General features: G+C 39.8%; 1 protein-coding gene across 1 annotated transcript in view; it reads left to right on the top strand.

Moving 5' to 3' along the window:
- The window catches only part of scube1 (signal peptide, CUB domain, EGF-like 1), a 181,560-nt gene that overhangs the window by 103,943 nt on the left and 59,923 nt on the right, over window positions 1-17,694 (top strand). Inside the window, exons 6-7 of the mRNA XM_047389326.1 lie at window positions 1,776-1,892; window positions 15,671-15,760. Coding sequence (XP_047245282.1) covers window positions 1,776-1,892; window positions 15,671-15,760 — 207 coding nt within the window. The remainder of the gene's footprint in view (window positions 1-1,775; window positions 1,893-15,670; window positions 15,761-17,694) is intronic.

Genomic DNA, 17,694 nt, shown 5'->3' with positions numbered 1-17,694 from the left:
ATATGTTTAACAACTTTTAAAATGACTAGTAACCCCAGTTTACAATTAATACAATAGAGTACACTATACAGGTCAAAGGATGTTCAGGATGTTCTGTGCACTGCTTTTGCTTTGGGTGCTCTTTGCTGTGTGGCATGCTGCGATGGTGGGGTGGTGGTCCTGTGTGGTGCAGCTCTGGTCGTTGTGTGTGGGTACTGTGGGGCTGGCGTTGCTGGGCTCAGCGGTTGCATCGGGCTTTTCGGTCTTGTACTGGGGTGGGGTTTGCTTGTCTGCTGGGTGGTTCCTGGGTGGGTGGTGTGTGCTTGGGTTGGTGGTTTTCACTGTGTTCCTGCGGATGTATGGAAGGATGTGTTGTGTTGCTGGTGCGTCACGGAATCTGCTTGGCTGCCTAGCTGGTGCTGGTGGTTTCAGTTTGTTTGTCTATGGAGGGGTGCATGTGCCTATGCTGGCTGGGGCTTTGCATTTGGGTGGCCTGCCATTTTGGGTTCGGAAGTGGCTTATGGGCCGCCTCAGTGTTGGTGTGGGGCGTGTTTTGTTGCTCTGCTTTCCTGATTGTGGCTGCGATCTGGGGCTGGGCCTGGGGGGCATTGTGGACTGGGTGCTCTGTTGGCTCTGCGCCTTGGGTTCGGCATGTTGGTCATGTGCCCTCCTTTGTGTGGCGTATTCTTGTTGCACTGGGCCAGCTGGTCTGCTCTTTTTTTTTAGAGTGGGGCCATGCTGTTGGTCTGTACGCTTCTGGCTGGTTCTTCTTTGTTGCGGGTCGGTGGCTGCTTCAGTTGGGGGACTAAGTGTCAGGGCTGGGGATCGGGGTTTGAGGGGTTGGGTGGTTCCAGGGGGCCTGGGAGTGTTGGTCCCGGTTTTCAGTTGGTTCTCGAGGCCCACTGCCTGTCTGTCGTATGTAGACATTGAGGGTTCTGAGTGAGGATGTGTGGCAGACCCTCTCCCCCACTTGTTTTTCTTTAGTGCACTCTACAACTATATGCATCAACACCACATCTGAGCTGGCTGAGGTAGGCTTGGGGTCTTTCCACACCCCCCATTCGCTGTTCGCCATCTCAGTGTGCGGCAGTGATTGGGGTATGGCTTCACTTTGGTGGAGGGGCTGGCCGGCCTGCTCAGTGTGGCAGGTGTATGTCATGTGGGAGTGGGTGCAGCAACCGGGGTTGGGGTTTGGGGTTGGTGGGGGTGACTGGTCTTTGGTGCCCTGCTTCCTCCTGGTTCTTGGGACATGTATTTGTATTGTATCTCTCTCATGGGCTGGCTGGGGTCAGAGCAGGGGCTTAGGGTTTGGCCCGGGGTTGTTTAGGTTCGGGCACTAGTCTGGGTTGGTCTGGGCCAGTCTGCCTGGCTCCACCCCGGAATGAAGAGGACCACCTGCGTCCGGGGGGGTGGTTGCCCCTTTGGGGTATCAGTACCTGGACCTGGGTGTATATATATATATATCAAGCCGAGCATTATAATGCCGTAATGCCGTAATGCTCTACTTGTGAAAGTAAATCTGTTGGGCTTCTTCTTGGCACTCAGACAACAATTATGAGTGCTACTCTGCTGGACAGGACATGTTAAAAAAACAAAAAGAAAAGAAAATGTGTCAATGAAACCCCAGACAGATTTGATCAGCAGAGTTGATTTTCATAAGAAAACCAAAATTACTAAAAATGCAAATACAAGGTTTATGCCTGACAGCACATATATCCAAAATAAATATGATCTATCAATCTTTTTTTTCACATACTCAGGGCAAAAAGTAACATTTTAATTTTCCTTTCCTTTAGTGACTTGTAACTATGGAAATGGAGGCTGCCAGCACATATGTGAAGACACGGACACAGGGCCAGTTTGTGGCTGCCACCAAAAGTACGCCCTGCATTCAGACAGCAAGACCTGCATCGGTAAGTGATAGCCGTAATGGCCTCTCAAATTATGCAGACTCATGACGTTAAAGAGGCAGATCACCATTCAATTCCACAAAGGTTTTCACATCACCCTGGCCCCATAGCATTTCAGTTTTTAACACAATTTCCACAGTACAAGCAAAGAGAACCAGCAATCAGGTATATTATTCTGAACAGCAGCTTCTTCCCTTACTTATTAACTGAATGTCATCAATTGACACTGTAATAAACGCACAGATGAAACATACTCCCGGACAGTACTACTGTTGTTAAGCAGTAGTACTTAGTGCTGTTTGGTGTGAATCCCACCTTGCGCAACCTGTGTTGCTTTGGTTTTACATGACAAAATAATGAACATTCATTTTATTAGTTTGTTTTTTTATCCAAAAATATTGCTTTGTAATTGTTGGGCACATGTCTGCTATGTTTCTTTTTTTTAAACCTTTGACCTGAACTTTTATTTATTCAACTTCGAACATTGTTGAGTCACTTGTATAGCTTGCTGCTCACATATTTCCTCAGTAAAACTGGTCTCATAAGTGGGGTTGCTTTATGTGGGTTTAAAACACTTTGTTTTCTAGAGGGATAGTTCTCATATTTAAAATTGGGGTTCCTTGAAAAGGTTATGATCCCTTTCTGCTATCTACAGTAGACAGATCTATGGCAGATTTAGAATAAAATTATTTTCATTCAACCAAGAAGTTTGTTTCTTATAGGAACTAAAACAGACATCTCATAGAGGATAATAAAATTAATGTAGGAGGAGTATCAATTTTAAGAAAGAACAAATATTTTATCATCTTTTATTTCAAATTATATTAAAAGTGAGCTTCCTCCGTAGGGTGGCCGGGCACTCCCTTAGAGATAGGGTGAGGAGCTCGGCCATCCGGGAGGGGCTCCGAGTAGAGCCACTGCTCCTCCACATTGAGAGGAGCCAGTTGAGGTGGCTCGGGCATCTATACCGGATGCCTCCTGGACGCCTTCCTCGGGAGGTGTTCCAGGCACGTCCCACCGAGAGGAGGCCCAGGGGACGGCCCAGGACACGCTGGAGGGACTATGTCTCTCGGCTGGCCTGGGAACACCTTGGGCTCCCCCAGAAGAGCTGGAGGAGGTGTCTGGGGAGAGGGATGTCTGGGCGTCTCTGCTGAGTCTGCTGCCCCCGCGACCCGGTCCCGGATAAGCGGAAGACGACGAGTACGAGTACGATTAAAAGTGGCATTGCAAAATTGTTTATACCATTCTCAAACAATTATGACACTACAGCAAATGAGTTCTTCTTCCAATTACTGACCAGCTTTTTTATGTTTCTAAAAGTATTTTGATGATTTATCTAATCATTAGCTCCAGGTCATTACTTTGACTGGACCAGAATCAGAATCAGCTTTATTGCCAAGTTCGTGCATACAAACAAGGAATTTGACTCCGGTACACTTTGCTCTTTTGTTTTGTTTTTGCATTACAGAATATACAAATTTACAATTTACAATGTACAATATACGCATATCTAATAGAAAAGGTGCATTTGCAACATCTGTATGCTGTTGTTCTGTACTCTATTGAATGTTCAATAGAGAAACAGCCTGGGGAAGAAACTGTTTTTGTGGCGGCTGGTTTTAGTAAACAGTGCTCTATAGCGACGGCTTGAAGGTAAAGCTCTGAACAGTTTGTGTGCAGGGTGTGTGGGGTCTGCAGAGATTTTAGCAGCTCTTTTCCTGACCCTTGACCTGTATAAGTCCTGGATGTAGGGAAGGTCAGCCCTGATTATTCTCTCTGCAGTCCTGATTATTCGTTGCAGTCTGGACCTGTCCTGTTTTGTGGATGAGCCAAACCACACTGAGATGGATGAAGACAGGACAGACTGAATTATGGCAGTGTATAAGATGACCAACAGCTCCTGTGGAAGGTTGAACTTCTTGAGTTGCCTCAGGAAGTACAGTCTCTGCTGGGCCTTCTTTCAAACAGTGTCTATGTGTGAAGACCATCTCAGGTCCTCAGAGATGGTGGTTCCTAAGAACCTGAAGTGGTCCACGGCCGATACAGTGTTGTTGAGCATGGTGAGGGGGGTGTATGGGGGTGGTGCTCTCCGAACGTCCACCGCCATTTCCCCAGTCTTGAGTGGGTTCAGTTCAAGGTAGTTCTGACAACACCAGTGTACCAGCCGATCCACCTGCTGTCTGTATGCAGACTCATCACCGTCCTGGATCAGTCCAATGACAGTGGTGTCGTCTGCAAACTTGAGTTTCACGGACCAGTCCGATGAGGTGCAGTCATTTGTGTACAGAGAGAAGAGGAGCGGGGATAGAACACACCCCTGGGGGGCACCAGTACTTATTGATCTGGATCGGGAGAAGATGCTCCCCAGTCTCACCTGCTGCTGTCGGTCTGTCAGGAAGCTGTTGATCCACTGACAGCTGGAGGCTGGGACGTTGAGCTGTGTGAGCTTCTGGTGGAGGATGTCTGGTATGATGGTGTTGAAGGCCGAGCTGAAGTCTACAAACAGGATCCTGGCATACGTCCCTGGATCACTGTTAAATGTTAATTTTACATCCAGTCAGAAATTACATGTTGGTAAAATTAAATGGTTACTTTAAAGTAACTATGTATATACTACACAAAATATAACTACTTTAGGTCTTGCAATTAAACAAATAGTTTTTTAATTCAAATAGTGTGCTCATCAGTGTTACATATATGTCAGGAAATGAGGGGAAATGAGAAAGGCGTGATGAAATGAATAATGGTATTTATTATGTAATTAGTTAATATGACGTTAAGGTCCAGGCCCTAATATATAGCTAAACGTAAATATATATTTTACCTACTTTACAGGATCTCCAGCTAACAAAATGAAACAATACTGTCACCTCAAAGGGTAAATACTAAAACTACTTCCTGTCTGATTTTAAAATGAAAGGCTCTAACATTCTATACATACGCAGTGTAAAACTGAAAACACTCACCTTTATATCTGATGTCAATAATAATAGCTTAAAGTTACATCACCAGATCAAAAAGATGCTTACAGAAACTGGATAGCCTTTGTGGGACAGACATCACTTTGATGAGAAATATCATGGCGTTTTGTGATAGCAGGACTTTTTCTCATGACACACCTAGTAAAGACTGATTTGATCTATTTTTCATGTACGTTGTGTCTTTTAAAACTGTCAGTAGAGGGATATTCTTCCATTCTGCCACTCAGTGCAACTTATTTCGTGCATCCAACATCAGACTCACAGCGACCATGAGATGTGAGACCAGACGATGGGACTACAATATTTAACTTTTTCAGTCTTCTAAGACCCAGTCAGGCCTACGACCTATAGAACCTATAGAGCTTATAGATACTCAGCTAGGGGGTGAGCTTACATTATGAGACAAATGTAAACTTTTCTATGGATCTTACACTTTAAGGTTTCACTCAAAGGTTAAAGATGAGTAAAAAGTTTGGCTGGTTTCCTTTAGTACCACAAGCATGAAGACACAACTACTCAGTCAAACTAAGAAAACAAAACTGAGCCATCACATCTTACATAACTACACATCAAACATGCTCTGTATGTTTGAGGTATACTAGTCAGAACGAAAAACAAGAGATATAACAAACAGATAGATACAGATAACATTAAAAGGCTGTGTCTACACCTTGTGTGTTAAAGATTTTAATCAATCTTTTGCCTGAAAGCTAAAGCTAAAGCTAATGACTTGTCATAATGGCCTGAGACCAAAATTTCTATCCTCTTAAAAAAACTCCAGTCCTGATCATTTCATAGAAGCTCCTGAGAATACTGACTTTATATTTGCATAGTATGTTATAGACAAAGGTTATTTACATAGGAAACTGCTGTTTGGCTGTATTTAATGCCATTTGTTAGCTTCAGCTTCTGCATGAAGCTAATTAGTAAAAGTAAAGATGCTAAGCTGGTTGATCTGCTTAGGTTGACGTCTTGCTCATAACCTCTTCATAGACCCCAGTTTTCAAAAGTCAGAACTATCCCTTAAATGATTTGTGTTGACATACTATATTTAATTGTACCATTTGATTGTGGGTAGCAAAATCAGACATAAAACTTGAATAATCACAGTCATCTTCAAGAAGTTAATTTGTCCAAGTGTTCCTCACTAAGTATCCTCCGTATACTAACTTTTAGTTCAAGAATAATACTTTTTATTTTGCCTTTTTAATTGGTTGAAGATGAATCAGATGTTCCAGGTAAGTGAGAATGTTCTGTCTCTTTCATCAACTCCTTCCTGCTGATATGGGTTGGTGTTTGCAGTGCCAGTAAGTGGTTGTACTTCTGGTGTTTTGGCATCAGATTCTTGAAAATTGTGGGGGATTAATGGAGCAGTCATCTATTTTATAATCTTAAGGTAAAACATATATTCGAAAATCTGTTGTTTTCTTCTGTCACACTCATGTCTTCATAAAAATTATTTGCTGAGCAAAGATAAATCCAAAATGGAAATGCTAAGTGTAAAAAAATAAGTACACCCAAAGATTCAAGAGTTTATAGAGCCACCTTTAACAACATTTACTTAAATTGTCTCTTACATGACTATGAAGGGATTTAGGCCAACTGTTATTTCATTCAACATTGCTTCATTTTTTGAAGTTTGAAAACATCTCTTTAAAGCTCTTTTGTGGGCACAGTAAATGTTGAGCTTTGATCTTTGAATGAGCCATTACAATACCTTGATTGTTTTGTCTTCAGACATTCTGTTGAAGATTCACTGCTGTGTTTTCCATTGTCCACCATGCTTGAGAATATGAGGTGTTTGTTCTTATATGCTGTGTTTTGTTTTCACCAAACATGGTGCTTTGCCTTATGGTAAAGCAAATCCACTCGCCTGTCAAAGGACATTGCTCCAGAAGTCCTGGTATCCATTCATATAGAACTTTGCCAACCTAAGTCATGCTGCCATATTCTTTTAGAGAGAAGGGTCTTGTGTGTGCAATCCTCTCCAACAAGCAGTACTGATGTACTCTTCTTTTTATTCTACTGAGATTAGCTTGAACATTTAACATTGCTAATTGAGACATGTAAAGGCTGACCTAAACCTCTAAGTATTGTTTGCAGTTCAACTTTGCATAGTCTGACCTTAGAGTGAATTTGCTGTATCATCCTGTTAAGATTGTAGCAGCTGCCTTAAATGTTTTCAAATTGTGAATATTTTTTCTCCCTGTAGATAATAAACATCCAGTTGCTTAGAAATTGCCTTTTACTCCTTCCTAGAATGTTGGGCAGCAACAATAGTTTTTCTTATTTTCTTCCCACTCTGGTCACACTTGCTGATGTTGATCAAGTGCTCTTGGGTAAGCAGAAAGGTGTACTTAGTTTTCTCTCACACACAACTTTTCCATTTTGGGTTAGTTTTTGTTTAGTAAATATTTAGTGTAGAATCTATTGTATTATCTGGTTCACCTGAGGAAAGACTGAAGTATTTTTAGAATCAAGTAAAGGCCTGAGTACATTTTATGGTCTGATACATACAACCATTATATAGTTTTTATCATTATCAGAATTATATATTTTTTACTTTCAGAGATTTATTTCAACTTTCCAAAAGTTCTTAATACTGGAACCACCAAAATAGATCATTTTTAGCTCCTGCTAGTGCAGCCTTAAAAATGAAAAAGAAAACTTTGAAGGAGACTGCATCTGCTAACAGTAAAAATAATTACAAGGAGAAAATGAATTGGTCAGTGAAAGAAAAGTACACGTGGACTCATGTTTTTCCAAAAACCCTCCAATAAAATGTTGTGTTAGCTACTACAAAAGCACATAAAAAAAGTAAGAAACATGTTTTTTCTTTTATAAAAACATTGTACAATCATTAAATGTACAATTATTGGTGAATTGTCTTGTTGATACCTTTGTGTCAATATTTCAGTAGTTGAAAAAGGAAAATAGAGGACTTGTATCAGGGATAGTTACTGTATGTATTAAGGAGAATTTCTATTGAATCAAAAAACACACAAGCCCACAAAACAATTAATGCTAGGGGTGTGATGATATCTCAAGATATTAAAATGCTGCAATATTTCTCATGAAAGTAAGTTTTGTTTTGCCAAGCTTTGTAACTTTGTCTGGCAAAATCTGTGCTATTACTGTGATACCTAAATCTGATGGTGTGTGTTTTAAGTCAACACTCTATTTTTGAGTCTCTTAATTTGAAGTATGAAAGGAAATAGTTCTCTGGCCTCTTGCGTAGACTGAGTTGATAAATAAAGCAGTGTTGGTGTATAACAGCATTTTGACCTCTTAGTAGACAAAGAAAGAGTGATGAAATTACATGATATACAAATGCTTTGAAAAAACTGAGAATAATGAAACTAGCAAACTCTTAGCTGTTAATGCTAAGTTAGCAACTGGTTTTTAGCTACCTATAGGTGTTAAAAGACTGTTTCGCAGTTTTTTTATGTGTGATCTACATTTAATCATTTTTACTTCAAAATCTAAAATATTCAGACTGACTAACCTGAATTGGATTATTCTATGTTTAATTTGAATTGCTTTAAACAAAGTTTAAGATTTGGGAAGTCTTAAGTGTCAAAAGGGGAAAATAATTGCATTTTCAAAGTTTTTTGTCATCATGACCTCCTTATAATTAGACAAATAGAAATGCCACAATGTGGACAAGTCAAACCTGGCCTTGAATATTCTACACTAAGTAAAGATATGTTAAAACACAGTTTGTGTATGAATGAGGCATCAAGTAATGCAGCACTCCCCCTCCATCATCTGCTGGACAGGTGGCAGAAAGAAAGCTTAAACACTTGGTGTTAGGAAATATTTCCATCCATCCATCCATCAGAACCATGTCCTCAGACTTAGAGGAACTGACTCTCATCCCAGCAATTTCACACCAGGCTACAAACTGCTCCAGTGTTCCAGGGAAGTCATGGCCTGAAGATACCCACAAGTTAGTCATCACAAAGACAGAATAGCACTTTGTCTGATTTATTCAGAAATTCAACATTAACAGGTTTTAAGCTCTTTTTGCAATCTATTATTTTTTTTAGAGCATAAATAGCTATTTATATTATAATAGTGTAAATTTGACCAAATTTGAAAATAATACAAAGCAGTTTTTAGCAGATTTCTTGCTAGTAAATGAAATGTTAAATAATTATGAAATAAATGTTAATAAATGCTAAAATATTAAAAGATAATTATTAAATGTCAGTCAGTCATTTTCTACCACTTATTCCATAGTGGGTTGCGGGGTAGCTGGTCTCTATCTCCAGTAGTCTATGGGCGAGAGACGAGGTACACCCTGGACAGGTCGCCAGTCCATCGCAGGGCAACACACAAACAACCATGCACACACTCATTCACACACCTAAAGGCAATTTAGAGTTACCAATTAACCTAACAGACATGTCTTTGGACTGTGGGAGGAAGCTGGAGTACCCGGTGAGAACCTATACATGCACGGGGAGAACATGCAAACTCCATGCAGAAAGACCCCAGGCCAGGAATTGAACCCAGGACCTTCTTGCTGCAAGGCAACAGTGCTACCAACTGCGCCACCATGCAACCCATTATTAAATGTTCATGTTGTAATTTACTGCTGAGGACAAACAGGTTTGGAATCCTAACCTTCAATGATTTAGTGTTATAAGTGATGTAGATTTTGTGGATTTGATGAGAACATTTTTATTTCAGTTTTAGGCTACTTGAGACTTGACTTTGAAAAATTACTTATGAATGAAAATCTCTGGTCTGAGGGTGTTGTGCTGGTCCTTCATGTGGCTTTGAAGTGTGCCAAAAATGCCAACCCCATAATGCCCGAATCCTTCAATTTTTTAGATTGCATCTCAACCTCTGCTTATGCGCTGCCACTAGGGAGCTTTTCAATGAACTTGGTGACCTCTGTCATGGTTATAGACTGGCCTTTCCCCAAGTCCTCAGACTGCCTTCTTCATGAAGGTCATGGTGGCTGGTTAAGAACATGCTTGTAGCACTCCTTCCACCGCCTTTGCTATTGTTGAAAACACAGTCAGCAGCAGTATTAAAACTAAGGAAGCACCACATTATCACTCTAAGATAACATTATTTCAAAACTAGAATTTGCACGCTATGCTTCATATCTGTTAACCTTAACCCATTACTCCAAATATTACCTGTATAAAGACAAGAAATGAAAAACGTAAAAATGTTGCTAATCAATTAAGCTCTGGTTTATTCTATATTTTTACATTATTATTATAATCATATCTGTTATGTACAAGACAGAATTTAATTTGGCAGTTAAAGAAGGCTAATAATGCATATGGGATAAATATGACTCACTGGTGGTTCTAGTATTAACTTTATTTACAAAAAGAATATAGCCTGGCTATTGTTTTACTAAAACTAGAAGTTAGAATAAAGTGTTCTTTCATTTAGAATGTAATTATTTTTTTCTTGCGTTTTTTTCACGTGGTGCATCCAATGGGACCCTTTATGTTGATTTTGGAGTGTTGAGTAATCAGGACAGTGGATACCAACACTTTTAACCAGCCACAGCTGAAACAAAATGCTTTAAAAAACATTATGCTTTTTCAGTCTTGCTCAACCATGATAATAATACATCTAGCTGATCTGGGAAGCCCTAGGAGGTTTGCTGGAGAACATTAGTTAACAAACAGCATAATGAAGACCAAAGAAAACAGGACACAGGTCATTGAGAGGCTGGGGAGACGTTTAAGGCAGGTTAAGGTTAGAAAAGAACATCTTAAGGGCAATGTTCAACCTATTATTGTCCCGGTTTGTGTAGCGGAGGACCCCGGAATGCCGACAAGCAGGCCGCATGATGGTAAGTAAATATTTAATCTTGGAAAAAACTAAAACTCACTCACTAGAGGAGGCAGGAACAAAACAGTGAACAGGCAGGCAAGACAGGCATGGCATAATCCTTAATGTTTCTGCGAGGAATGACCAGAACAGATGTGTATATATGGAGCAAGAACCAGGTGAATTGAGGAGACTGAATGCTAAGTGCAGGTGAACCGAATTCAATTCAATTCAAATTCAAAGATACTTTATTGATCCCCGAGGGGAAATTAGAAAAGATGATTGAAGACAGGAGAGAACAAAACCTGGCTGGAGCAAAACAGAGACTCTTGAATACAAACTTAAACATAACTAGTAAACCATGAACCTAAAGCATAACCAGATCCAAAAAACCTAACTTGACAAGACATGAACTAGAAGACAAAAACTAAATGCATGACCAGGAAAATAACAGAAGCGTGATTCAAAACCTATCAATAATAACAATAATAATAATAATAATAATAAGAAGAAGAACCTCAAAACACCCACAAATCATGACAATTATGTGAATATGGAAAGAGTATGGGTCAAATGCAAACCCAAAGACTTGGTTGTCCAACTATACAAACACCACAAATCACACCGTTCGATTTTTATCAATTTCTAAATTAAGCTTTAAGTGATCTGTGATTGTTCAGGGTGACAGATGCTCTGACCGCTGGTGCTACCTCAATCAAAGACAACCTACAACAAATATCAAATAGAAATATCGCCGTCTTCCTTTCCCTCCAACCTCTTCTCCCTGCAGTCTAGTGTAACTGTATTGAAGGTAGTTCTAAAATGCAAATGTCAGATTTCAATAATTATGCTCTCCTTTGTGTTGGGCTGTCCCATAAATTCCAATAAATTCATTAATGTTTGTGGTAACAATATGACAAAATGTGAAAAAGTAGAAGGATCATAAATACTTTTGGAAGGCACTGTATGTTGTCTGATTGAAATGTTTCTTAAGGTCAAGTCAAAGAAGAACATTTACACCTGATGCTTAACAAAAAAACACACCTGAGATCATGTGCACTACAAAATGGAAATTGACCACCCATACACAGGAAATCAAAAGGACATCCCTTTGTCTTTATGCCCACTTTATGTACACTGTTTTTTTCTGGCCTTCACCACTGCAACTGGGGCTGAGCAGCAGCAGTAGGCTTTATGTGCAGCTAACCTTTTTTCTTTTCAGCTTCTTTAAGGAAGTGGATCGCCACATCAAGGAAAGACTACAGAATGGAAAAAGAAAGAGCACAGGAAACCTTCTTCTGACTCCCAGTGTTTGATGTCTATCATTTCTCCCTGTGTCTCTATCTCCCGATCTCTTTCTACATATTGTGATGAAAGGAGAGCCTCTCTGTAGTCCCAAGGACCCCTCAGCTCTTTGGACACACCTTTACACCCAACCCTATTTTACCCTTTCTGCGTAGATGCTGTCCCTGTGCTCCCTCTTTTGTCTTCCTGCTTCTTGGTGATAGTACCTGATTGCCTGTCTTGTCTGAACAACCATGTGAAAACCAATTTAGGGGTAAAAGGAGGACTATTTCTCACTACATTAGAGGACATAACTCTGGGTTCGGGGGTTTAGGGGCCTTTTGTTAGAATCTGTGGCTAAACAGACATCTCAATTGCAGCCTGATCTTAGATTAAGCAATCCTTACCTAATCTCCCCCTCCGGTCCTCACACTATCTTGTCATTTGCCCTCACAAATCCTGAGCAAGAACTGTAGCGACCAACTGGCTGACAAGCAATTGCCAACTCAAAGATGGCATCCATGCCTCCTTACCATCCACCGGCATTGCATAATTGAACAGAGAGGAAGGGGCTTGCACTGCCCACCCATATCATAATTTGCCATTCCAATTGCATGTGTCCACTCCCATTTATGACATAATTCATTTGGTTCCCTCTTTCACTAATCCATCCATTTGTTGCTTGCCTTGTTAACCAGCTGCACTGGAGTCCCTGCACTGCATTTGTGTGGATTCCTTGTTTCTTTCTCCCTTTTTTTACCATTTGCCTTTTTTAAATGTATATTTAAAGTAGAGTCTTATTGTTGGTGTTTCATTTTAGTGCATTGGTTTTACCATTTTCCTCCCTAACTGTAGTAGTAGACTCCCTGTCCCACCTCATCCTGCATACAGCAGGGGAAATAAGTATTAAACACAGCAATGCTTTTCTCAGTAAATATAATTATAACGGGGCTATTGACATAAAATGTAAACCATATGTCTGTAACAACAAAGTTAATCAATGCATATAAAAATCAACACATATTAGTCCACAAATTAGCTTACATATAATAGTATAAGAACACAGAGAGTTAGTGTTGGACAAAAACACCTCCTTTATGGGGAAACATAATAGTTTCTACTAGTTTGTGATTTTGATCCATTCTTCTGCACAAATGATCTTCAAATCTTGAAGTTTTTCAGGGTCATTTCTGTGCACTCTAATATTTGGTTCTTTTCATTGTTCGATTGGATTCAACTCAGTGATTGACCGGGCCATTCCAGCAGCTTTATTTTCAGTTTTTGAAATAACTTGAGCATTTCCTGGCCTTTGTGTTTGATATATTTTTTACCTGAAAAATCTACCTTTATTTCATCTTCATATTCTTATCAAGAATGTCTATATTCATACTTGCCCAATCATATTGAGCTCTACACCATGATATTCTCACTTTTAAACGAATGGTGTTTTTGGGGCGATGTGCAGTGCAATTTCTTCCCCAAACATGGTATGTGCAATAACATACAAAGAGTTCAATCTTGATCTCATCTTGCCAGACTATTTTCTCTGTGTATTTCATTGAGTTGTCCAAATGTTCTGCAGCAAGCTATAAAACACGCATCAACAAGTTTTATTTCTTCAACAGTGGAGTCTTGAGTGGTGAACATCCATAGAGGGCACTGGGCGCACTGGAATTTTGATGTGTGGCTGATAACTTTCTGAAGCACTCTGTGAGAGTGCTCTGTGTCTTGGACAGTTATTCTGAATATTTATTTGACTTCTCTGCCTGAACATTTGCAAGAGGCACCCGGTCATGTCTGTTTTTTTACAATTACACATCATAGGACGCTTCTTGTGTGATACCTTGGTAATAAGAAACCTTTTTATAGCCCATCAATCAGGAGTAAACTAGCTGATATTTATTTGCGCTGGTAGGTGCCAGACTGCTTTCTAAATACAGATTTCAGTCATTTTCTAGGCTTTTGATGCCTTTTTGTCTCTTGATGGTTTCTGTATTTTTTATACTTAAGTTGTGGATGGGTTGGTGTTGATCTTTTTGTGTGTGTGGATTACTTGAGTTGCTACCGTCTGCTGTGAATTTCACTTCAACAGCCCTGTTAGAGATATATTTACTATGATAAACATTGGTGTTTTAATTCTTATTTTCCCCACAGTAGGTCTCTAAAAGAACTTACCTTATTACAAACATCTCCTAGTCCCACAGACTGCTGGGACATTTCCCTTCCTGGCCCTTTAAAAACCTGTCTTGCACATATACACACAGATACCTACACACCCACACTTACATTTTAACTCCCTCTCTGAGAAATTTCTTTTTCACACACACCAGCCAGCAGACACTCAAAAGCTGGTATGCACAAGTTTTTGATTCAACAATCACACATTCACACAACCACATTTCACCCAGCTAGCTAAGCACCAGAAAGCCTCCATTCATTGCTGAGTGTGCTTCACAGAATCCTTCACTTGCACTGGAGAAAAAGGTAGCAAGGTGGGGAAAGAGGAATGGAAGGGACATTAATTGTGCCCAATGGCTGGTCCCTCTCCCCCCAACTTCACAAGACATCAAAGGCCTTTCTCTTTGAAGCAAATGGTGCCCATTCATAGACTGATGCTAATTCAGGTCTTAATGATTAAAGCCCAGTTAACGGTTGGCTCTTTCTCCAATTCCCATCATTCCATGCAGGACATGCATGTCACTTTAGTTACAATCAGTCTGCTTACTCTGATTTGTACTGTTGCCATTTTTCCTCCACTGCTGCAGTCCAGCTTTTGGGAATATGGTTTATCAAGCATTGATTGCTAAGACCAGTTGTGGTTTAATCTACGGACAAACAGGCAACCAGCACTGCCTCCAGACTACCCCCTTTTCTTTTTTTTTATTTCTCATTCTCTATGCATGCAATCCATCCAAACTTTTTAAAGTGTTCAGTGGTCCACCCATCCCATACTCCCCGTGCCTCCCCCATTGTTAGTCATGATGGGACTACAAACGTTCTTCTTTCTACTTTCACCCAGTGTTCTTTAATCCCCCTCAGTCATCTTGTCATTTCTCTGTTTTTCGAGCACCTTCTCCATACTAATTGCCCTCTCACTCACTCCCCTTGTGCTCTTTCTCGCATCATCGTGCAATTTTCTTTGCCTGTCTCCTTGCTATTGTTCAAAGCAGCTTCTCTCAGAAATGTTGGACACTTTATCTCTTGTTTTTTTTTCTCCCTTCCTTTTCTTACATGTTAAAATGAGAAAATGATTGCCAGAAAATTGTGTGGCTCTGTGTTATGGAACATTTAAACACCATTGCCAACAGCAAGATCACGATCAGAATCAAAATCCAAATGTTCACCCCAACCAATCCCTTCTAAAAACCCTCACACCTCTAGAGTTTTTATTAAACCTTTCCATGTTTTAGTCCATTCTTCCTCCCCTCTCTACCTTTTTGCCTACCTACTGCTTCATTAAACTACTTACTGATACATATCAGTTTCTTTTTTTTTGTTTCATTCTTTTGATTTGCTGCAGGGGATTGATCGTTGTTTGGGGAATAACACTCTAACAGGGATTTTGGTGCCTCTTCATCGCTTCTTGCTTCTTGGCTTTGGTTTTTTTTTTTTTTTTTGCTCAAACTCTAAAGTTAGGGCTGAAGGTCTGGTCATTTGGGCTTCTCATTAACCTGCTGCTCACTGTTTGTCCCCTTGTCACTTGTGTTTTAGAGAAAGATGAGGCTGCAATTGAGAGCTCTGAGTTCAATGCCACGTCAGTAGCTGATGTGGACAAGCGGGTGAAACGGCGGCTACATATGGGTAACTCTTTTCTTCCTCTTTCTTTGTGTTGCCATGCCGCTTGTGCTTGTATCTCCCCCCCCCCCCCCCGAATTTACATCTCTCCGTTCCTTCTCGTTTTCCTCTTTCTATCTTTATTTTGTTGAAAACATTTTTGTAAACCCTCTGGTGCACGCTGTGTCCACCCAAGAGTCCCCGTTGACACAACTGTAATTGAAACTGTTTTTGAAGGACTAGAACAGATCATTATCCTTGGCAAACCCTTTGACCTTAGTCACCAAAGTTTTGGTAGACTCATGATTTTCCAGGCAATAACAATATACCTTACTGTAAATGTTGTTGTTGTATTGCCATAATTTGCCACATTAGAAAAATACGATATTGTAAATTCAAATGCAACTCTCATTTTATGTGGTGGTTATTATTTAGTGGGTGTTATGAAAAGATCCTTCTAGCTTGGCAGTACAAAATGAAAACAATCATATGCTGTTTTTTTCTGGTTGCTCCTTCCAAGAAGATAGGGCCTTCAGTAACTGAAGTTAGTAATCTTACTCCAGTCTGGGTTAGAGTTAATTTAGGGGAATTTCTGTAAAGCAATGTCAGAAAGAATGTACAAAGTCTTCTAAGTCTTCCACAACAAAAAAGTATAGACTATCCATCATTAGGTTTCTCAAGGAGTGCCTCATGCCCCTCTGGTATTTTTGATCTCCGGTCTTTAAGACATCTCTCATCATGTTAAACTTTTCTTTATGACTATAATCAACTTTATTTCAAAGGTGACTTGCACAGAAAATTGTGGAGTTCCAAACCAATTTCTTTTTACTCTACAGTTTGTAATTAGAAAAAAAACAATCAAAATGTTTGATTTTAAGGGCTTTTTTAAGGGACTGGGTCAGCCTATGAAATATCAGTCCTTTTCTTACTTCCTTAATCACTTTTACTGACTATTTGAGTTCCAGTTTTTCCCCAAAATACTGCTAAACTCTGGTCTCATTCTCCTTAATGGATGTATCGTTACAACCAATACAGATTCTGTGTCACACGATAATGTGTTTCAATGTATGATATCATGTATCATCTTGTCTCATGATCTGGATGAATTTTTATGCCCTTACTTCAAAGTACGCTTGACAACACACTCACAGTGAAGGTTTTTCCATCAAAACGGTTCTGGTGCTAAACTGTGCGCAGCAATTGTATCAGATAATTTTTTTTCCACCAGTGAATCATGCAGTCAACCACCATTAAACCAGTTCCATCTTGGCATGAACTGGGCCAGATGAAAACTTCAGTCAGGGCCTGGGGAAGGAGTCATAGAGAACAAAAACCACTAAAAGCACAATCAACATTGGGAAAAGGGTGTGTGAGTGCCAGATTAACCTGAGCTCACTGTCTCTCTTCTTCTTTGTGCTAATTTTAACTAAGATTGTCCTGATCAAGAATTTTTTGTCACTAATACTCAATTGAAAATATGCATTAGCTAAGACTGAGTTCCAGTGTGACGCCCCTTTAAAATCAGTGCCTACATGTTTTTGCTGGGAACCTCAGTAGCTTAAAAGCAGTTAAATGCATTACATTTTGTCCATATCAACCCCACCAACATTGACGTTCAAGATGCTGCAGAGTTCATTTTACTTAGCAGAGGCACTTATTTTGCCCAAATTTTATTAGGAGTCTTAAATTTCAAAACTGAAAGTATATGATTTATCACAAATAGCTTTAATCTTCAATAAACTCACATCTTGCTCCTTCTGATGATTTTGTTCTGTAGTTTGCTGTTAGGCTAATGCTAGCCTAACATTTTTATATTTATTGTCTGTTTCAATTGGAATCAAAAAAGTATGCTCTTAACACATTCCAATCCATTTCTAAATGGTTCTTCTGCTTCATAAAATTCTAACATTATTTGTAATGTCTTGACGTTTAATGATGCTGTCAGTGCTACATTGAGAGCT

Source organism: Girardinichthys multiradiatus, chromosome 17 (assembly GCF_021462225.1).
Source record: "Girardinichthys multiradiatus isolate DD_20200921_A chromosome 17, DD_fGirMul_XY1, whole genome shotgun sequence".
Lineage (NCBI taxonomy): Eukaryota > Metazoa > Chordata > Actinopteri > Cyprinodontiformes > Goodeidae > Girardinichthys > Girardinichthys multiradiatus.
This window is presented reverse-complemented; position numbering and strand designations above follow the sequence as displayed.